At 42.1% G+C, this 20,657-nt stretch overlaps 1 protein-coding gene across 1 annotated transcript; it reads right to left on the bottom strand.

The window, feature by feature from the left end:
• Positions 1-5,010: 5,010 nt before the first annotated feature.
• pdcb (phosducin b) lies at positions 5,011-9,273 on the bottom strand. The gene is made up of 5 exons (XM_004553828.4): positions 9,143-9,273; positions 8,131-8,203; positions 7,911-7,972; positions 6,568-6,716; positions 5,011-6,384 (listed from the first exon to the last, which is right to left on the bottom strand). The coding sequence occupies exons 3-5, from the start codon at positions 7,954-7,956 to the stop codon at positions 5,869-5,871; spliced, it is 711 nt and encodes a 236-aa protein (XP_004553885.1). The 5' UTR covers positions 7,957-7,972; positions 8,131-8,203; positions 9,143-9,273; the 3' UTR covers positions 5,011-5,868.
• Positions 9,274-20,657: the final 11,384 nt, after the last annotated feature.

The following is a 20,657-nucleotide window of genomic DNA, read 5'->3' as shown; positions in this document are numbered from 1 at the left end:
CGGGTACTCCGGCTTCCTCCCACAGTCCAAAGACATGCACTTTGTGGTTAATTGAAAAATCCAAATTGCCCATAGGTGTGAATGTGAGTGCGAATGGTTGTCTGTCCCTGTGTGTTAGCCCTGCGAGAGACTGGCGACCTGTCCAGGGTGTACCCCGCCTCTCGCCCTATGACAGCTGGGATAGGCTCCAGCGCCCCCACGACCCTGAAAAGGATAAGCGGAAGCGGATGGATGTATGGATTTATAAAAAGGTGTGGGTCTTGATAAGTGTTAAACTTATACACTTAAAAAACAATCGTTGGCCCTTAGAAACATGGACCAACAATTTTAAAATAAATAATAATAATGATAATAAAATGCAGCTGAAACATATGAAATCATAGGTTTATTTATTCAAATAATTAATCATTAAGGACGTTGTGTTAGGTGGAAACTGAATGTGTACAGATTATATTTGAATAGATTAAATTTAAAGTCATTTCACTCATATAACAAAATTACATTGAAATTGTACATGTGATGTGTGTATCTGTCGATCTAGCTAGCTGCCTATTATGATGCACATGCAAGTTTTGCTTTGTGTCCTTATGGATTTACAGTAATAACTTGAATATCTTTATAAATGTGATTCCTCTGCTCCGTACAGGAGCAACAGAGCTAATCTTATCTTTGAGCTACACCCTTCATAACTTCATGCTCCGTATTACACAGCACATTTAATTACTTGTAGAAGGTTGAAGTGTGAATGTTTTCTTTTTATGTGTGCAGCTGTGTGTGTTTTTTCCTTTCTTTTGTTACACAGCCACTTGCACTTTCACTTGGTGCTCTTGGGTGGAATTTCTTCGGAAGTCTCAGTTTCAGACATTTTACTGTGTCCCTTTGTGACATAAACCTTGTTGGTATTCAGAAACTGTTGAGACTAGTTGGACAAATACCTCATTGGCTTGTTGGTTCATAATGAAAATGAGACTTCCATGAGACAAAAGCGTGAACACGAGAAGTTTTAAGGCAAACATTTGCTGCAGGCAGCGGAGCTATTTTCTGACAGTCTGCCGTCACGCCTGGATACCAACGTGTACAGTAAGCTGCAGCAACATTACAGTGAAAACCTCTTAATCTGAGTCAACCATACCGACAGTTGTCAGGACTTGTCAACAGCATTAAAGGCAGGAGCATGGACACTCCAGCCTGTGGTGTTTGAATTTAAACAGATGTGATTCATGGTTATGGGGACATTTACTTAAATCCAGCAAAGATGAGAGTACTTCAAAAGAACTTTGCAGGAAGTTAATCCTTTGGAAATCTAGCCACTCATCTCTTACACCATCCTTGACATTTTTTCAAGTTTCGGTCCTTTCATTCAGTAAAGTGAGCCTAGCGTGTGAAACATCAATAGGACCAACCCAAAAGTAGGAGGTGGGAGCCTGCTGTGCACTATAATTTATTTTTCTGCAGCCGTTCCAGCTGTGTTACTCATTCTCATCCTCCACTGAGTCCTCCATCCTCTATCTTCCCCATTTCTTTGAAAAGTTTGCTCCCCCCACCTTTGTTTTGGTAACAACAATCACGTTCTGTGAGGCCGTGTTGCTGTGGCGGTTGCATTGCGTTGGACTTTATTCCACGCGTTCAAAAAGTTGCCCCTTGTTTGTACTGAAAGCTCACCAGGCCCAACACTCACATCATCACTTCATCGCTGACCTTCATGAGTCACGAGGATCTTAACAACATATATAAACAACTTTACTTAAAATAGGTTTTCTTACAGGCAGTTAAGTCATCTCCCAAACATCCGGTGTCCATATTTGGTCTAGCGTGCTTCCAACCGGGTGTCCTGCTGTGTCATGACATCACCTCAGTTAAACTGTTTTTTATGTGGGTGAACTAGAGCGTGACAGATGGGCTTTCCAAGACTCCAAACATAAAAAAAGCACAAAAAAGTGTTCCAATTAGCGAAGGAGTATAAACAAAGGGGGGACCAAAATGTCAGGATGGGGGTGGAATCAGGTGGTCGGAGCATGGGTAAACAGTGAGATAAACATTTGTTTGAGTGGAGCAGTGAGTCAGGTCATGTATGGGGTCTTTTCCAAGAGGAAAGACTTACTGTATCTGTGTAAATGTTTTTCTGGACTTCACTCTGCAGTTATTCAGGAAACACGGCTCATGTGAGGCCGACCCTTCAGATAAGCATCGAGGTAAAATATACCCTCATTTCTTAATGGCGTTAAAAAGATCTTTCCTCAGCTCTTCCAAGATGACTCACTGTGTCTTCTGCCTCACTCACTTGTGGCCAAAAGCCAGGAATAGATGGTTGTAGATTGACTAAAGTGTGACTTAAACATTGCACCATATTATTAGGAAGTCGATGGCTGTCCTGTTTGCAAACAGTGCTGTAGTAGTCGAGACTTGACGTGTTTGGGCACCCTGAACCACTTTCTGCTCCGATGGCTTCTGTGGAAAGTATCCAAAAGATTTTGATAGAGACGCTATGGTGTAAAAATGATGCAATAAAAGCTAGAGGCTATGCAAGTCATGCGAGATGCGCTACTGTGGAATGGCAAACACACGTAGATCCTTAGAGGAATATTTATAAGAGTGTAACAGTTTGGCAGCTCTGGCTTCAATATTCATTAGAAATCCTTCTTACAGGCAATTACTGTATATAAGAGACTAATGTAATTTCCCCCCCAAAGAAGCCACAACCCCCCCCTCACCTGAGAAAGTTTGAAATAAGCTTGGACGTTCTTTTCCAAATTTCTAAATCACTAAAGCTACAAAACCTACAACAAATAAAGTGACCCCCTATTAGTCAAATTTAACCCTTTTCTTTGCCTTACAGCAGGGCTGGGCAACTCCAGGCCTCGAGGGCCGGTGTCCTGCAGCTTTTAGATGTCCTTGAACCAACACAGCTGATTTAAACGGCTAAATTACCTCATCAACACGTCTTGAAGTTGCAATCATGTCATTCAGGTGTGTCGACCCAGGATGAGATCTAAAACTTGCAGGACACCGGCCCACGAGGCCTGGAGGTGCCCAGCCCTGCCTTACAGCATGAAACCTGCCAGTTCAATTAACCTGATACGTCCATGATACGTTAGGTTGTGGGACCATCTTTACCAGCAAGAAGTCTGGAGTCTGAAATGGTCATCACTGCTGTGCTCGTGGTCATTTGTCCTGTCACGTGATTCAGTTTCAGCTAAATTTTGTATCTGAAATTGGACAGAGGATTTCATACATGATTCAGTGACTCCAAGGTGCCCAAGTCCTGTGGCTGTAAATCAAACCCAACTCATCACCCCTGCGTCGCCATGCTTCACAGTCAGCAGGAAGTGTTTTTGCAGATATGCTGTGTCTATTTTGTTTGTTAGATGTCACACATCTATTCACACAGAATAGAAGGTGTTTGCTGTTAAACCATTTTAGTGTTTGAGTTCATTCACGACAATTTGGTGCGATACTCCAGTAACTGGGACCGGTGGTGGCACTTGGTGAGCATATTAGAGCTTCATAGTCCAAAGGTAAACTGTGCCTCTGAGTCAGTGCACAACTCTGACGACCTGGGTAAGTCCTCCAGGGGACCTCTTCAACTTTTTCTCAAACTGTTATGGAGTCGAAGCATCGCATTAAATGAGAACACACGGATGAACTTTCCCGGAAACACATAAAACTGCAGCCTTTTCAGATACACGCGCGCCCGTCACTGAGCAATAATGTCCGACACTCCTGCTTTTCAGTCAAGCTGAAGATTGTCGAATCATTGGTGGACAGAAGATTAAAAAACAAGTCTGATAAATGAAAACGATAAATGTAGTAAGAAAAGCAGTAAACTAAGGACGGCCTTTTGAGAAGAAGGAAGCATGAACGGTAAATGTGTCTTATTTCTATAAAGCTTCTCTATTTTCTCAAGTGTTGTTCCCAAAATGTGGTTTTAATGATTTGATTATAAGTTAAACAAAGTAAGTATGATAATATAGTTCTGATAAATTTACGACGAGATGGAGGAAACCTGTCTGGAGGCTGTCTGAGCTTTAAGAGGCGAACTGCGTCTCGAAAATACACACATAATAACACAAAAACACTTACCTTCCATAAGAATTTATATGATCCTATTATCTACTTCATGACAAACCTTGTTTCCTACAGGCTGTTTGATTTAGCTCACTGCAAATTAAATTATTGCAAGTCATCACTGAAAAGGAAAACAAAAAATTAAGTTGTGGTTTCAGCATGCCAGGAGGAGTTCAGGGGGTCACGGGTGAGTCAAGTCTGTGCTTCGATACAGATGAAGTTATCATACACGCGACAGCATCCGTCTGCACACTATTTTTCTTCCGTAACCTTATGCAAACTTTTGAAAACTTTCTTTTTCTGATCCCTTTTTGAAAATTTTACTTCATTTCAAGATGAGTTACTAAACTCGAGAGTATTTACACCAGGCCTTTTAATCTACGCAAAGTACACACACTTAAACGAAAGGGTTTAAGTGTGTGGAGTGTAGACAGAGGTGGTGGGAGTGAAGGAAAAAGTCGTCAGATGACAGAGTAAAATTCTTGGCTTCATCTCCTGGCCTCTTGGCCAGGACTCCCTTGCAAAAGAGGTTTTTAATCTCAATGGGACTTTTCCTGGTTAAATAAAGGTTAATAAATAAATAAATAAATTCTGAAGTGATCCTCTGCTGCTTAGGTTCAATATAGACTTAAAATATGTGTGAAATTGTGTGAAATTTCACTGTATTTTAGTTTTACTAAGTATGAATGGAAAATGGAGAAAAGCCTCGCTCTGTCCGAAGGCTTAAACACATTTGAAATCCTAATTTTACTTCCTCTTTGAGCCGCAAATGAAACGTGCAATTTCTACAATTCGAAAAAGCCCAAACTCACTACTTTATAACCACCTGAACAGGAACTACTAATGCAAGATGTTGTGGACTCCATCAGCGACTTCCTGGCCACATTCTCACCCTGCCTTTAAAACCCCCAAATCTATATCGTGTATGAATGAAATGCAATGGCAAACATTCGATTTTTTATTATTATTGTTATTATGACTGACAGGAGTATGTTTACTTAAATACTAATACAAAGGTTAAAGGGAAACCTGGCGTGAGCAACTTTAAATGCGATGATGTTGACACTGTGCTGAGTCATGACTTGTGGGGTAAGATTACACACAGGAACCCCAACATTAACCATTTCCTTTTTTGTGACTTCCTCCATTTGTTTCCAATTCCCAGTATGACCTGTGCAGACATGAATGAACCCGTCTATGATCACAGTGATGAAAATGAAGCTGTGAAACGTTGATCTTTTTCTTACTTCCTCTGTTTTTAAATGCTGTCAGAGCACCCGGGATACATCAAACATACACGTGTAACACATTTGGGGATGTCTGTTTGTACAAACCCTGATTTTTTACAAGCAGCCTGTGTAAATCTCAATTGAATCGAATATAAAAACTACAAAAAAACCCTGTTAATCATTATTTTTACAAGTAGATACAGCGTTGGAGTCAGTGTTACAGTTTTGGCTTGTATCGGGGTAGTGGTGAGGGGAGTTGTGCTCTCTCTCTCTTGCTCTCTCTCTCTAAATATATATATTTATATATATTGTATTAATAGAAGCTGCTCTCCTCACATTACTGTAACTGTCTCGCCCATATTCTGAAGCACCCATATCTGGGTCACTGATGTTTCGTCATCAACTGGATGTCAATCTTTTCCTTTAGACAACAATCCCAAAACACTAGAGCGCTGGTGGAGATGTTACGCTTGCCTATTTATTGAAACCCAGCTCAATATTTTCATATTTTAATGTAACTGTCTTTCTTAGATCTTTCTTCCTTTGGTTCTTCATCAGCAGCCAAACTCTTCATTTACTCTATGTTGTTCTCTTCATCGTCTTCCATCTGAGGCTGCTCTTTCTCTGGCAACAGGCCGTAGCTGTTGAGGAAACCCTCCACGTCAGTAGCAAAGAATTCCTCATTTAGATGCTGTGTGCAGGACAGGAAGTTTCCCAGTAGCTCTCCAGCTTTGTACACGAGCAGCGTGGGTAAATATTCATCCGAGAAGCGCTCGGCGGCACCGGAGGCGACGGCGTCAATCTTGCAGAACTTTACGGTGGGATACTCAGTGGCCAGGCAGTCAAGGCAGCTGTTGAGTGCCTCGCAGCCTTTAATCCCATTCTTGTAGATGTGCACAACCACAACCGTGCTGTGATGCTCCTTTTCAATAACTTCTAGGAAAGCCTCTCCACTGTCCAGGTCATACACGCCTTCAAACCTTGGCCCAAAGCTGAGCTTGTCATGCATCTCTTGCATGCACCGCTTTCTGTAGCTCTTTAGACATCCTTCATCCTCCTCCTTAAGCAGTTCATACTCTTGGACACTCATCTGAAGGAAGTGTATTAAAACAGTAGTTACATTTTTGGGTTGATATTTATGTGCAGCATTTGGAATGGCAAACATTTGCTGCTCGAGGCCAAAGTTTTCTAAATTAACTGAGAATTTCTACAATTTCCTGCACATCGGAGTTAAGAACTGGTTTAGCGCTGTGGGAACTGGGTTGTGTCATACCTTGCGGTTAAGGTTTCCTCTGGAGGTATCTTTTGCTTTGCTGGGGGATGACATTTGTCTCAGCAGTTCCCTTTTTGCAGGATTCAAGTTTTCTTGGTCCATGCTTTCCAACTTAAACCTCCTCCAGTCATTGATCACCCCTTTGGGGCCTACGGAGAAAGCAGATAGTTGTTTGTGTTCAGGGAAATTACTAATGTCTGTGCTAAACTATTTATGAACGCAGAGTGGCGAGAACGAAACAGGAGTGGGAAGGCAGATGCTTCAAGAGACAGGATTTAATTCATGTCTGTCAGTCCTGCGTGTGGGAGCTGTGCTTTTATAAAGCAGCAGTCATACAAGTCTTGGTTTTAACAGTGATGTCGTATATATTTATGTTTGAAACCACTGGTCACGCTTATGGATAAGGAAGTGTACCAGTTACCTCCGTGTTGCATAATAAAAAGAAGATTAGCATCTGTTAACGTCTTACAATCCTCCAGGTCACTGATGTACGGTGGCTCTGAGAGGCCAAACGGTCTGCAACTTAAGAAAACACCAGCAATAAAAAAAAATGCTGCAAAAGCACACAAAACACAACGGAAACAGGAAAAAAGAAAACAGAAATAGAAAAAACAAAAACGGAAATAGGAAAAAACAGATTTCCAAAAGCACAAGGGAAGTGTTTGTGGGGAGACAATAACTCGACGGACCAGTTGCAGTTTTTTCTATTTCTGTTTTCTTTTTTCCTGTTTCCGTTGTGTTTTGTGTGCTTTTGCAGCGTTTTTCTTATTGCTGGTGTGTTCTTAAGTTCCAGTCCGTTTGGCCTCTCGGGGCCACCGTACTGATGGCTTGTTTAAAGCTTTGATTTTCAAACAATAAAAAACATCCACAGAGAATTTTATTTAAAAAGATGTGCAAGAGTGTCAGCAAACTCTTCTTCTATTTCTACACTTCAGTTTAACACACACGGCCCAGTTTTATAGAATCGTCCGTGTGGTAGATTGGAAATGTTTATGACCGGAGAACTGTGATGCCAAAATTCATGCTTGAGATTTAATTTGAACAGTAGCTTGTCCTAATTTCTTAAGATATGCTTGTTTACCATGTGACTCAGACACATCCTAACCCATGTCAGGTTGCGTTAGGTTGTGTTTGAGCCACAGCCTGGCCCTAATCTTTGTCAGGTTGCTGATGAAGTGGTGGACGTGAGGTTGAAGTGCCCAGACTCTGCAGATTTACACTTCGCTCTGCTTTTTTACTCTAAAAACGATTTTCTTGATGAACAATCTCATAGTGTTTGTGAAAACACCATAAACACAAAGTGTCAGTTCCTGTGTGAGGTTTTAAACGCCATGTCGCCTCACCTGTTTGGGTCGCGGTCTCTTCCAAGTCAATCAGTCGCTCAGACATTTTCCTGGTTGGTTAGCTGGAGGACGAAAATCGAGAAAATGCTGACATGGCGCCATTAATGATTTAGATAATGTTTGGGTTGTCACTGCAACAGATTTAGAGTCACTGCTACTGGATATCCGGTGACTTCCACGATTTTTAATTAAATTAATGCAGTCTAAGAGGATTACTGACCTGCGGCAGACTTGCGTGCTTGCTGTAAGTCCTTAAAGCTACTGCTTGAAGAATGAGCTGATGAATGTGGTCACTAAAATCATGAAACGCAATCATAAACACAAGATTACAAAATCACAGTGATGCTGCAAATTTAGTGATTAAAACAGATGTGTGAATGCAACAGAAACTACACATTTAGATGCATTAGCATATTCTTATTGCAAATATATTCTTAGTGCAAATACTGGTAAAATTACCATCTTGCTAAACTTTTGACCTTCGCACTGCTTCCTAATGTAAATTACCATCTTGCTAAACTTTTGACCTTCGCACTGCTTCCTAATGTCTCTGTGATGCTGCTGTTTGCACAGGTAGGTTGGCCTACATCCACCTCTATGCTGTAGCCAATATCTGATTGCATTAAATGATCTGTCCCCAGGGTTCCAGGTACTGCAGTCCTGCTTCCTGTATGCAGTCACAATGCTCATCTGGGGTAATGATCTTTATGACGGCAGGTCTAAGTTCCTCTAAGGTCACAGTTTGCAAGATGTAATTTTCTGTGATTAGCTCTAGCATTAGCAAATGGAGCTAGGTAAACAGCCTATACTTGTTATTATTATTACTATTATTATTGTTATTATTATTATTATTGTAGGTCTGTTTCTCTGTGTGTTGGTGAGAAATTGACGTCTCGTAACCATCTGACTTCCAATTAGTCACAGACCCGTGACTAAACTCAGCACTGTCAGAATGAACTCTTTGTTTGTGTTCTGCGCAGAAGCTTTTACTTTAAGTCATCAAAGAAACGAAATGAGAATAAACAAAAACAGCCCCTTGGATACATAACGTGGCAACATAATGTAAATTATACACATGAAACATAAAAAAGGCCCCAAAGTCTGTGTATGTAAGCAAAACACACTGACCAAATAACTCGTATACTTTAAATGATTTCGTTCAAAACTCAACTTCACATTTCTAAACCCACCTGTGTGACTTTTTACTGCATTATTAACAAAGGTTGTCTTACCTCCCACGGTCACAGTGAGGTCCTCCCTTTGTAGCAGCAGATAACCTTGCACTGATCTCCACTCAGTCACTTCACTGAGCTATCTGTTGCTGGACGGTGTGTGTTTTTGCGTGCTTGTGTGTGTCTATTCCAGCCAATGAAATTGGTCTAATGGAGATTTCAAAAGCAACCCTGTACGCCGAACAGAAATAGAGCGCAGATCCTAAGAGGATTTCACTTCAGCAATTAGATGACTCGACTTGATAAAGGCCTGACTACACTCGACGAAGAAAGAGAGAGAATGACAAAAAACTGAAAGAAAAACGTTTCTTTTTTAAAAAGCTTCTTTTCTTTTTTCTCCCATATCGCACATTTAATGCATCACTTGATCAGGCAGCTGATAAAAGCCATCCCTATTCAAGAGCAGTACACAAGAGCCACTGTGTTGCATTTTTTATGAGCAGCGCATTAAGAGTTAACTCGAGGAAAAGCACCATATCCCCAAGATGAACTTTCAAATAAAGTGATCCTGTCTGGAATTCAAAGTTCTTCCAGGCATAGAGCTTCACACGAAACACATGACGGGAATCTTTCAAAACACAAAACACCGCTAGCTAAGGGTGGGGAATATCTAGTGATATGCTTTGTCATGTGCTTCCCGACTGTTTTCCACACAAAAATCCCACTCATTCATTTCTAAAACCTAGATTTCCCTCACAGGTAGATTGGTCGTTACATTTCAGAATTATGTAAAATTTTATTTTGAGGTTAAAAAAAAACAAACAAAAACAAAACAATGTCAACATGTGATCCTGTTTTATTCACTGGTTATAACCAAGTAAGAAATACTGAGAATATTAAGAAACACAAGTAGTAAGAACAAAGCAGAGACAACTGTGAAAGTTGTGTGTGGTTAGGTAATTAAGTTCTTCAAGTTAAGACAGAGTTCAGCACGAGCTTATAAAACCTAAATTCTTGTTATAGTTTTGTCATGTAATGCGTGTTGTCTCCTTGCATGTCTCCACAGCTCAAGAATTTCCGCTTTTAAGCGACAAAAGAGGAAGACGTGATTTCCTTTGGTTTAAGAATGTGTGCATCTGTTCCTCAATATTAAAATATAACTAACTAATATTACTAATCAGGAGGACGTTTATATGGATAACAAAGCAAATTTTATCCCTTCCTGTTTTTATATTTTCCCAAATACGAGTGCTTGTTACTGATCCTTAAACAACAACATTACGCAGTAAACTGGTGGCACACAGTGACGTAAAAATGGTAAACACTTTAAGTGGAAAAAGTATTTTAGTAAACACATTTACTTTCCATTGCAGTTGAACTTTGCTCATCTGCCCAAAGCATCTGAATATCATTATCTTCACAGCAGGTATTTGTTTCCCTTCAGAGCAACATAAATGCAGGAACTGCACCTTTCAAGTTTTACAATTTCGCAAGTTTACGTGCGAGAAGGAATCCCCTCTTTGCACTCGTTGCCTTCATGCATCACTGCAAGCTTTCCGTTCCCTGAGTGCTGAATCACTGCAGCGCATTTAGGAAGGGCAAATGCTCGCCACACCCACACGATATTTTCTGCTACCGTGTTTGGCTTTTGCCCTTCATCTCTGCGTCTGTGTCCTGTCTTTATTGGCTTAAGGGATTACTGGACTTTTTTATTTAGGCACACAGAGCATGCATGTCAGGTGGGGTTCCATTATTCTCAGTCACTCGTAAAGCCCGGGTTGCTTACAGTGGAATTCGGCTGAATATTTTGCACCTTTTGTGCTAAAACTGTCTGTCAGCAGCAGCTATCTATCTGTCTGAAGGTTCTAAAAAAAGAGCAGCGACTATTATTAACGTCAACAACTGTTTTTAATGTGTTGTTTTAGTAACTTTTGTGAGAAAATGTGCTTTCAGTTGAATTCTTGTAATGAGCACAAGGTCAAACAGCCCACTGCAAACCTTATATGTATTAGTGTTTTTTCTCATTTTAATAATGAAAAATACAAGTGACCCAAATGGATCTTCTCATTGTGTAATGGCTAACATAATAGCATACTGCCAGTGTACTGCTAGCTCTGCGTCCAAGCCTGGATAATTGTGGAGGGTTTTGTCATCTGGTGGAAAATCTTTGCCAACTACGACATGGAAGATTAGGATTTCCATACTGGATCGGCTGGGGAAGAGTTAACAATGACTGCATCTGATGTTGTTGGCCCACATTAGAAGGTGTAAACTGTGTTACTGTTGGCCGAAGACAAAATAAGAGTAATGGAAGAAGATTCAGAGACAGAGAGGGAAAGAAAAGCGGGAGTGTGGAGGTTAGACTAGAGGCTTTAAATGTAGGGACTATGAGTGATAAAGGAGAGCGTTGGCTGATATGATGGAGAAATGGAAGGTAGATAAGGTGTGTGTGCAGGAGACCAGGTGGAAGAGGAGCAAGGGTGCAAGCTCTGGAGGTGGAGTCAACTTGTTCATCATGGCATAGATGAAGAATTGGAGTAGGGGTAACGTTAAAGGAACGGTACATGAATAAAGTCGTGTAACTGAAGAGTGTTGGGCTGGATCATGGTTGACTGGTAGATTGGATCAGAAGATGAATGTGTAGGTGAAGGGAACAGGGGTGATTAGGGGCTGTTGGGTATGTATGGTGCTGGGGAGAGAAATGGTGGTCGTGGATTTTGTGAAAACCAAAGCAATAGCTGAGATCGGGTGACAGAGGAGTGTCGGGAGGTGCACACCGGGGGGACTACAACTTAGGCAGAAGGTGCAAACTGAAAGCGACAGGAGAGAGCAGGTTGCCTTCCTCGGTCAGGTTTAGGGATTAGAGATGTGATCAAGCTTATCATATTAAAATTTGGGACACATCGTCAGTAGTGGACCTTGGATTCATCGGATGTTTCGGCCATTATCACCTGACACCCTCATCCAAGGAGGCCCTGCCAGGGTTGGTCAGGCCCCACAGTGTGTCACTGGTTTGTGTTAAAATTGTTATTTCTCTTCTTCTTTCTTCTGTTTAGTTTTCTAAAGTTTATTTTCTTCTATCTATTCACTGCAGCTGAGAAGTAATACTTACCTCTTTAATATTTATGGAGCCTCACTTCTTCAAAGGGATAGAAAAGGAAGTAGATACGATCACTGAGCAGGAAGCTATGATGTATTCTTTCATCGTGCTTGTACCACTGAAATCTCCTCCACTGTCATCAGATCCCTTAATTGGGATCTGATGTCATGGTCTAAATATGAAATTAAAATATGAAATACTGAAATACTAATAAAAAAAATTCACTTATCAAATGGGAGGTTAAAAGAGCAGGCGATTGAACACTACCAGGGATGTAACTGTGCACGTGGCTCTGTTATATCATCGGTAATTCGATCGCTTCCCTTGGCTGTAAAAGGTCAAGACAAGTCGAGACAGCCCTTGAACACTAGAGGTCAGCCTTCATCCTAATTCATTTGACTTTCAAAGCCTGTAAGGATGGAGACAGTTTCTCTCATTAGCTTTTTCTCCAGCTGAATTCCTCACAGCATTTCTTACTTACGACCAACAGAAAGAGTATTTCTGTTTCTGTCGATATTTGAAATGTGTATTTAACACACAGGCAAATCATTAAGCACAGCTGGTTCCCCTTCACCATGTAGTCTTAGAAGAGTAAATAACGTAACCCACTTTTCCGAGAACTAAAAATAAGGTTTTAGATTCCATAGGTTGCATATACAGCTGCACATAAAGTTGCATATGCACCCACTTACTTAACAAAGATTTTCTTTGCCTAGTACCCTTACATTTCTTTTGCATTTAATGCAGAATAACATTTTATCGACTTATTTTTGCCCAGTCCTCTCGCATTTTGTATTTTGTGATATTGCGGTTTGGTAAAATAACAATGAAAATGTTGAAAAATTTAACAAAAAACCCAACTGTCACGGTCCTGGGTCTTATGACACATGAACACATACAGTCTGCCCCAGCCAGACTGTGACACCAACCTCTTCACAGTTCAACTCCAGAAACATCCTGGCTCCTTATTTCTTGATGACGCGCCAAAGCCGCCATGCTTTTGTTTGGTTTATAAATACGCATTTACATCTACCAGCATGCCAGGCGCCGGGTCATTTAAAAGGTACATCAGATTGATGTTTTTAGGTTTCAGTGGCAGGTGGGGAAATAATAAAATAGAGACCAGGAGTAAACAAAACGATCGTATGCGTCATCTTGCCTCTCCCACCGGAGTATGGTTTCAGCTAATGCTTTACATACCTCTGTGCTGCGGTTTCCCAGTAACGTGGTCTTTATCAATCAATCAATCAATCTTTATTTATAAAGCACTTTTCATACAGAGAAAATGTAGCACAAAGTGCTTTACATAGTTAAAAGCAGCCCACCCCACCCTCCAACTCACTCCCCACACTCTCAATACACATATATCCCCCCACCCACACACACATACACACACGCGCACACTTAAAGAGTAAAAATTGGGCTGGGCTCGCATGAGCCAAGTGAGGAAACACTATAACAGGGAGCCGTCTGCACCGGGAGCCGGTCACAGACCGCAGCCTCCAGGCTGGGCACACAGCAGGAGGGAGGCAAAGGAGCCCCCCAGCCAGGCTGAGAGGACCCCAGAGACCCAGCAGCCACGGTCAATAACAGCCCCGGTGCAGAGAGCGCCCTCCGAGGAAACACTGGAGATATGACGCAATACAATATATATAGGGTAAAATGATAAAATAAATAAGAACAGGATACAATATAAATATAAATATAAATAGAGTAAGAAGATTAAAAAACGAATAAGAATAAAATCAAACAAATATTAGGTAAATCCTAAATTAATAATAGAATAACAGGATAGAATAAATAAGCATAAAATAAATAAACGCTAAGTAAAAGCTAAATTAAAAAGGTGGGTCTTGAGCCTGTTCTTAAAAACATGTACGTTCTCTGCGGCCCTGAGCTCCTCCGGCAGGCTGTTCCACAGACGAGGACCATACCACTGAAAAGCTGCCTCTCCGTGAGTATGTGTCCTGACTTTAGGGACAATCAAAAGGCCAGTACCAGAGGACCTCAGGGTCCGCGAGGGTTCGTATGGTAAAAGCAGATCTGAGAGATAAGAAGGCCCAAGACCATTAAGACATTTAAAAACCAATAAAAGAACTTTAAAATCGATCCTGAAACACACGGGGAGCCAGTGCAGCGATTCTAAAACCGGTGTAATGTGGGCCCGCCCTCTGGTCTTTGTCAGCACACGAGCTGCCGAGTTTTGCAAGAGTTGTAAAGTTGAAATATTCTTCTTAGGAAGACCAGAGAGCAGGGCATTACAGTAATCAATGCGACTGGTAATAAAAGCATGCATCAGCATCTCCGTGTTGGCCCGAGAGAGAATAGGGCGGACTCTGGCTATATTTTTTAGATGATAAAATCCAATTTTAGTTACATGTTTAATATGTGGGATAAAACCAAGCTCAGAGTCAAAAATAACACCCAGGTTTTTCACTTGTAGCGAAGGACATAGTGAAAATGCCTCTAATTTAGGCAAGAGTTTCTCTCTCTGAGCCTCAGGACCGACAATTAAAACTTCAGTTTTGTCCTGGTTAAGTTGTAAAAAGTTTTCTGCCATCCAAGATCTTATATCCAAGATACAGTTAAAAAGGGCATCCATTTGTCTGGTGTCATCAGGAGACACGGAGATGTACAGCTGCGTGTCATCAGCGTAACTGTGGAAGTTCACTCCATGCCTCCTGATGACACCGCCGAGAGGGAGCATATACAAATTAAAAAGTACAGGGCCTAGAACCGACCCTTGAGGCACACCACATGTCATTTTATGGATCTTAGAGGAGCATGTATCCATACTCACCATAAAAGTTCTGTCAGAGAGATAGGAAGTGAACCAGCTGTGTACAGCACCAGAGAGGCCCACCATGTGTTTCAGTCTGTTTAAAAGAATAGCGTGGTCTACTGTATCAAAGGCTGCGCTTAGATCCAGTAGCACCAGGACTGAGAGCTTTTGGGAGTCCCAGTTACATCTAAGATCATTTAAAACCTTTAGGAGAGCCGTCTCTGTGCTGTGGTTCACCCTAAATCCAGACTGGAATATCTCCAGGATCTGTCTATCATTGAGAAAATCAGTAATCTGAGTAAAAACAAGTTTTTCTAAGACTTTACTTAAAAATGGTAAGTTGGATACAGGTCTGTAGTTATTAAAATCATTACAATCCAAATTGCTCTTCTTCAGAAGGGGCCTCACCACCGCCGTTTTAAAGGCAGCAGGGAAGACACCCAACTGAAGAGAGCAATTCATCATGCATAAAAGCTCAGCCTCAAAAAATCCATAAAGTGTTTTAAAGAGTGAAGAAGGAATTGGATCTAAAAGACATGTGGTGGGTCTCACTGTGGAGAAAACCTTCTGAAAGTTCTCAGCATTAACCAGGACAAAGCTGTCCAGTGTCTCCTCAGGTACAATCGAGCCCTCAGATGTGTTTACAATCATATCGCGATTAGATAAAATATCAGATCTGATGGCGCTGATCTTTCCCCTGAAGTGGTCTGCAAACTGCTCACAGAGCGAGTCTGTGGGGGTTCTTTGGGAGCTTTTAAAATCAGGGTTAAATAAATGATCTATGGTGGAAAAGAGGATCACTGAGGCATGAAGAGCAACATGAAGGTGTGGAGTGTTGCTGGTTTTATGTAATAATAGATGAAAGAGATCTCTCTTGTGTCCGGTGCTGTGGGATAAAGGAGTCCCTCTACCTGCATATTACTCAGGTTACTCAGTCATGTTTGCATTCCTGCGATAGGAAGGAAGCAACGGCTTTTCCCGAGGCTACCGGCCATTTATATGTTAAAAGCAAAAATGATGTTTTCATCAGCTGGAGAGGCGACAATGACAGATTTGTTCTTGAAAGAGAAGTTTGCTTTACTCTGCTGTTTTTAGCTCTTGACATAAGTGTAAGTCAAGTGCCAAGTGCCTGCTGCCATTTCTAACAACTTTCATAACCTAAAACATTTTAGCTCATGACAAATGTTTATATTATGTTGGGTGGCTGTGAGCAGAGCAGGTCAGCCACTAATCAGAAGGTCGGTAGTTTGATCCCAGGCTACATGCCAAATATCCTTGGGCAAGATACTAACCCCATGTTTGCCTACTGGTGGTGGTCAGAGGGCCTGGTGGTGCCCGGTGGCGCCAGTGTCCAGCAGCCTCGCCTCTGTCAGTGCGCCCCAGGGCAGCTGTGGCTACAATGTAGCTGCCATTGCCAGTGTGTGAATGACTGAGTAAAGCGCTATACAAATGCAGGCCATTTACCATGAATTAAAAGTATTCTATTAAAAAGTATATATTTTACTGAGCTCCACTATAGCAAACCTTTGGGTGTTTTATTGCTCGGTCTTTTGGTCTGTAAAAACAGGAAAACATTTGTGGTTCTGTAAGTTTCCCCTGACCGCGATTAGACCTAGTTTGTGTTCTTGGTGTGAAGCGGTCATTCCTAGCAGTGTTCCAATATTATGACAACTGTGGGCTATTACGTGCTTAGGAGAAAGTCTGAAAGTCCAGCCTTGCTTTACTCGAGGCACAAAAAAAATCCAAACCGCTGACTCAGGAACTTTCATTTCCAGTTGAAGAGTTATCACAAACTGGCTGTTACCGGCTGTCTCATCCGGCTCCATGATGGTGAGTAAAAAAAACAAAAAAGATGAGACACTGAACATGCGTCAGGCGATTCTAAACTAGGTGTTGTTTGCTCATAGTCTAGAGGTTTTTCCCCCATTTTCCAAACCGAGGTCAGACGCTTAGCTTTGCTGTGAATGATGATCTGCTTTTCACAAACTGCTCCGACCTAATTTCCCAAAGTGGAGTCCAGCCTTGTGCAGCCTCTTGGTATGCAGGAGTGAAAATAAACAGAGATCCACACTTTTTCCCTTATTTCCACGTTGGTCTGCTCATTTCTCTGTTAAATATTTTTCTTCGCTTCATTCTCTTCTTCACTGCAGGCTTTGACAAATAAATAGCTTCTTTGATTAAATCCAATAAATATTTGTATTAAATATTTTTTTTATTTGTAAAGAACTAATGCTGCTTTCTGCCTGTCTAATTAGTTGAACCTTACAGGACATATAGTTGTAACTATGTATAGCTATACATCCATCCATCTTATTCAGCTTATCTGGGGCCGGGTTGCGGGGGCAGCAGCCTAGGCAGAGAAGAAGCCCAGACCTCCCTCTCCCCAGGCCCCTCCTCCAGCTTGTCTGGGGGAACATCAAGGTGTTCCCAGGCCAGCTGAGAGATGTAATGTCCTGGGTCCGCCCCGGGCCTCCTTCCAGTGGGACTGTTATGGCCCTGGGCCTTGGAGGGAGTGAGACTGCCCTTTTGTGTTCATGCAAATCCATGTGTGCCATGACTTGTGGGTGATTGGTTACTGGGAGACCCGTGCCAGCCCACTTTTATGCAGAATGAAGTGTGCCAGACCACACGGACGATTGGCTGCCCGGGGATCCCGTGATGCTCCAAGAGGCAATCAGTGGCTGATCGTGCCCACCTGTGGCTACAAAAGGCTGGAGGTCCTTCACTCAGTGGCTGCTGCTTAGGACTGAACGTGAAGTTTGCCCTTCGTGCCTCCCTCTTCGAGCTTTGTTGAACTTGTTTGTAATGCTGAACTTTGTCAAACCTTGGTGCATGCTTGAACTTAGCCTGAGTTTTGAGCTGCTAGCTTGCTTTAGTTATCCCTTAGCTTTTACGTTTACTTGTGTTTTGCTTTACGTGTGTTAGTTGGTTTCCCGGTGGCCTGCTGAACAGCCCTGCCGGTTTTCTGTTTAAAGTTTGAAATAAAACCTTTTATTTTACTCAGTTTTTGTGTGGGGGCTTGTGTATGTTACTCCTCCCCTGTCGCCTAGCAGAGGGGGTCGTAACAGGCACATGCCCAGAACACGTCACCCAGGAGGCGCCCAGGAGGCATCCTTGTCAGATGCCCGAACCACTTCAATTGGCTCCTTTCGGTGCAGAGGAATAGCAGCTCTACTCTGAGCCCCTCCCAGATGGGTGAACTCCTCACCCTATCTCTAAGGGAGAGGCCAGCCACCCTTCAGAGGAAACCCCTTTCCTGCCGCTTGTATCCGCGATCTCGTTCTTTCGGTCACTACTCACAGGCGAGGTGAGGTAGGGACCGGTAAATTTAGAGCTCTCACACTCAGCTTCACCACGACGGCCCGGTACAGCGTCCACATCCCTGCAGCCGCAGCACCAATCCGTCTGTCGATCTGCCTTCTACTGTCACTACTGAACAAGACCCCGAGATAACTCCTCCACTTGGGTCAGGAACTCGTGCCATTATATAGTTAAATAAGACTCTCTCCTACCCCATAAACCAAAGTAATATAAAAAACCCCAAATCATTTACTGTAACAAACATAAGGAATCTTACATCCAAATGAATTTGGGTGTAGTTTTGATTCAAAGACCTGCTGAATTGCAAAACCTTGACAAGAGTAACTGATCAATAAATTATAAACTGAGGGAGGCTGTTATAATAAAATAAAATATCTGACAAACATTATATCAGTTCGTCAGTGAAGATTATCCAAGGTAACTACAATACAAATCCATTCATCCTCTTCTCCTTATCCTCGCCAGGGTCACGGGAAGATGGAGCCTATCCCAGCTCCATAGGGCAAAAGACAGGATACAGCCTAGACAGGTTGTTAGTCTGTCGAATGGTAAACACATAGAGACAGCCAACCATTCGCACTCACATTCACACTGATGGGCAGTTTAGAATCTGCAATTAACTGTGGGAGGAAGCTGGAGTAGAAGCCACACAAACACAGGGAGAGCAAACTCCACACACAAAGGCCTCTGATGGCTCACAGAGTCAAATCAGGACCTTGCTGTGAGGCAACAGTGCTAACCACCACGCCACTGCGCTGCCTCTGGTAAACTGACTCCTTACACTTAAAAAATATATATATATAATTTGAATGAGCACACATGGTATTGCTATCAGCTCAGTTGCACAGAGATGCTGGGAAATAGCTCTGAAAATTAGAGTTATTATGTCTCCTCCCTACGGGGGAAAATAGAAAATCTGCTTTGAACGAACCCCTTAAAGCTCGAATGAACTGGATGAACCCGACGTCTTCTTACCACACTTGTTTCCACTGCTCTCACTTACAGTAAGTTACACCAAATTATTACTTAATACACCGAGTCTACGTTAAAGAGGGACGGAAAGTCTGATCAAGTCCAGAAAGACTTTGGTTAGAAGGTTATGCCTGAATGAGTCCCCCACAGTCTGCATGTGAGCGCAGGGAATCTCACTGGGAATGTGGGAGTCAGTCGGTTGATCTTACGGAGAAAGTTTGAAAATAAGCTTAGTTGAGTCAGTGATTCATTGTGAGCAAAATGTTTTTCTGTGTGTGAAATTTAAGAATGATCATGGCACACATGACAAAACAACCACAACACAAATGTCTATTCAAAAAAATGAAACTGCTGCTCGGTGTCCTGGGCACGCTGGCTTTCAGTGTGCGAGCACAGTCTCAGTCACTTTGTTTTATTTGAGGATTTTTACTGTATTTTTACTGTTAGTTTGTTAGTTAGCGTATATTTTGTATAGCCTGTGCAGAGCTTTGGTCACTAAGGTTATTCAAATCGTGCTGTAGAAATAAACTTTTCCTTGGCTTGAAACCAAAGAGGACATATTTCCTTTTTTCTTTTAAAAATGCACTGGGTCTTTTACATCAACAATTAATTTAACCAAAAATGTTCATTCAAATTGTTTGTTTGTGTCAAATATAAACAGTATTTATATAAAATGATTTGATCTCACCTGTGGTCATGAGCTGTGAGTAGTGACCGAAAGAACGAGATCGCGGATACAAGCGGCAGAAATGGGTTTCCTCCGAAGGTTGGCTGGGCTCTCCCTTAGAGATAGGGTGAGGAGTTCGGCCATCTGGGAGGGGCTCGGAGTAGAGCTGCTATTCCTCTGGATCGAAAGGAGCCAGCTGAGTTGAAGCGGTTTGAGCATCTGACAAGGATGCCTCCTGGGTGAGGTGTTCTGGGCATGTCCCACCAGGAGGAGGTCGCGGTATTCGATGGCAGATCGTAGAGTTGCAGAAAAAGGAGGACAAAAAGTGAAGAACTCTAATGATGAAGGACAGTGGATTTATTTACAGTGAACAAAGAAGTACAGTGCAAGTGTCCGTGAATGTGAAAAAGTCACAACTCCAGAAACACGCTCTGCTCACAGATTCCTGGCAACACACACACAGCAGGATCATCCACAATAGCGAGGGTTTCTTCATACAAAGTCCACAGCTGTACTAACGAGTGAGACTCAAGGATCCAGCGCTGACCAGAGCGGCAGGTGTGGCTGCCTCCAGCGCAGGATCCCGAGTTTGTAAGTAAAAATTAGTTCACAAAGCTTTCCAGACTCTTGTGTGTAATTTTTTCATAGACAAATAAATTAATAATGTTGACAGTGATGCACCAAGCGGGAGTTTTCTAGTCTATTCTATTCTATTCTATTCTATTCTATTCTA

Source organism: Maylandia zebra, linkage group LG17, assembly GCF_041146795.1.
Source record: "Maylandia zebra isolate NMK-2024a linkage group LG17, Mzebra_GT3a, whole genome shotgun sequence".
In the NCBI taxonomy this organism is placed as follows: Eukaryota; Metazoa; Chordata; class Actinopteri; order Cichliformes; family Cichlidae; genus Maylandia; species Maylandia zebra.
The sequence above is the reverse complement of the archived record's forward strand: the minus strand, read 5'-3'. Positions and strand labels throughout refer to the sequence as shown.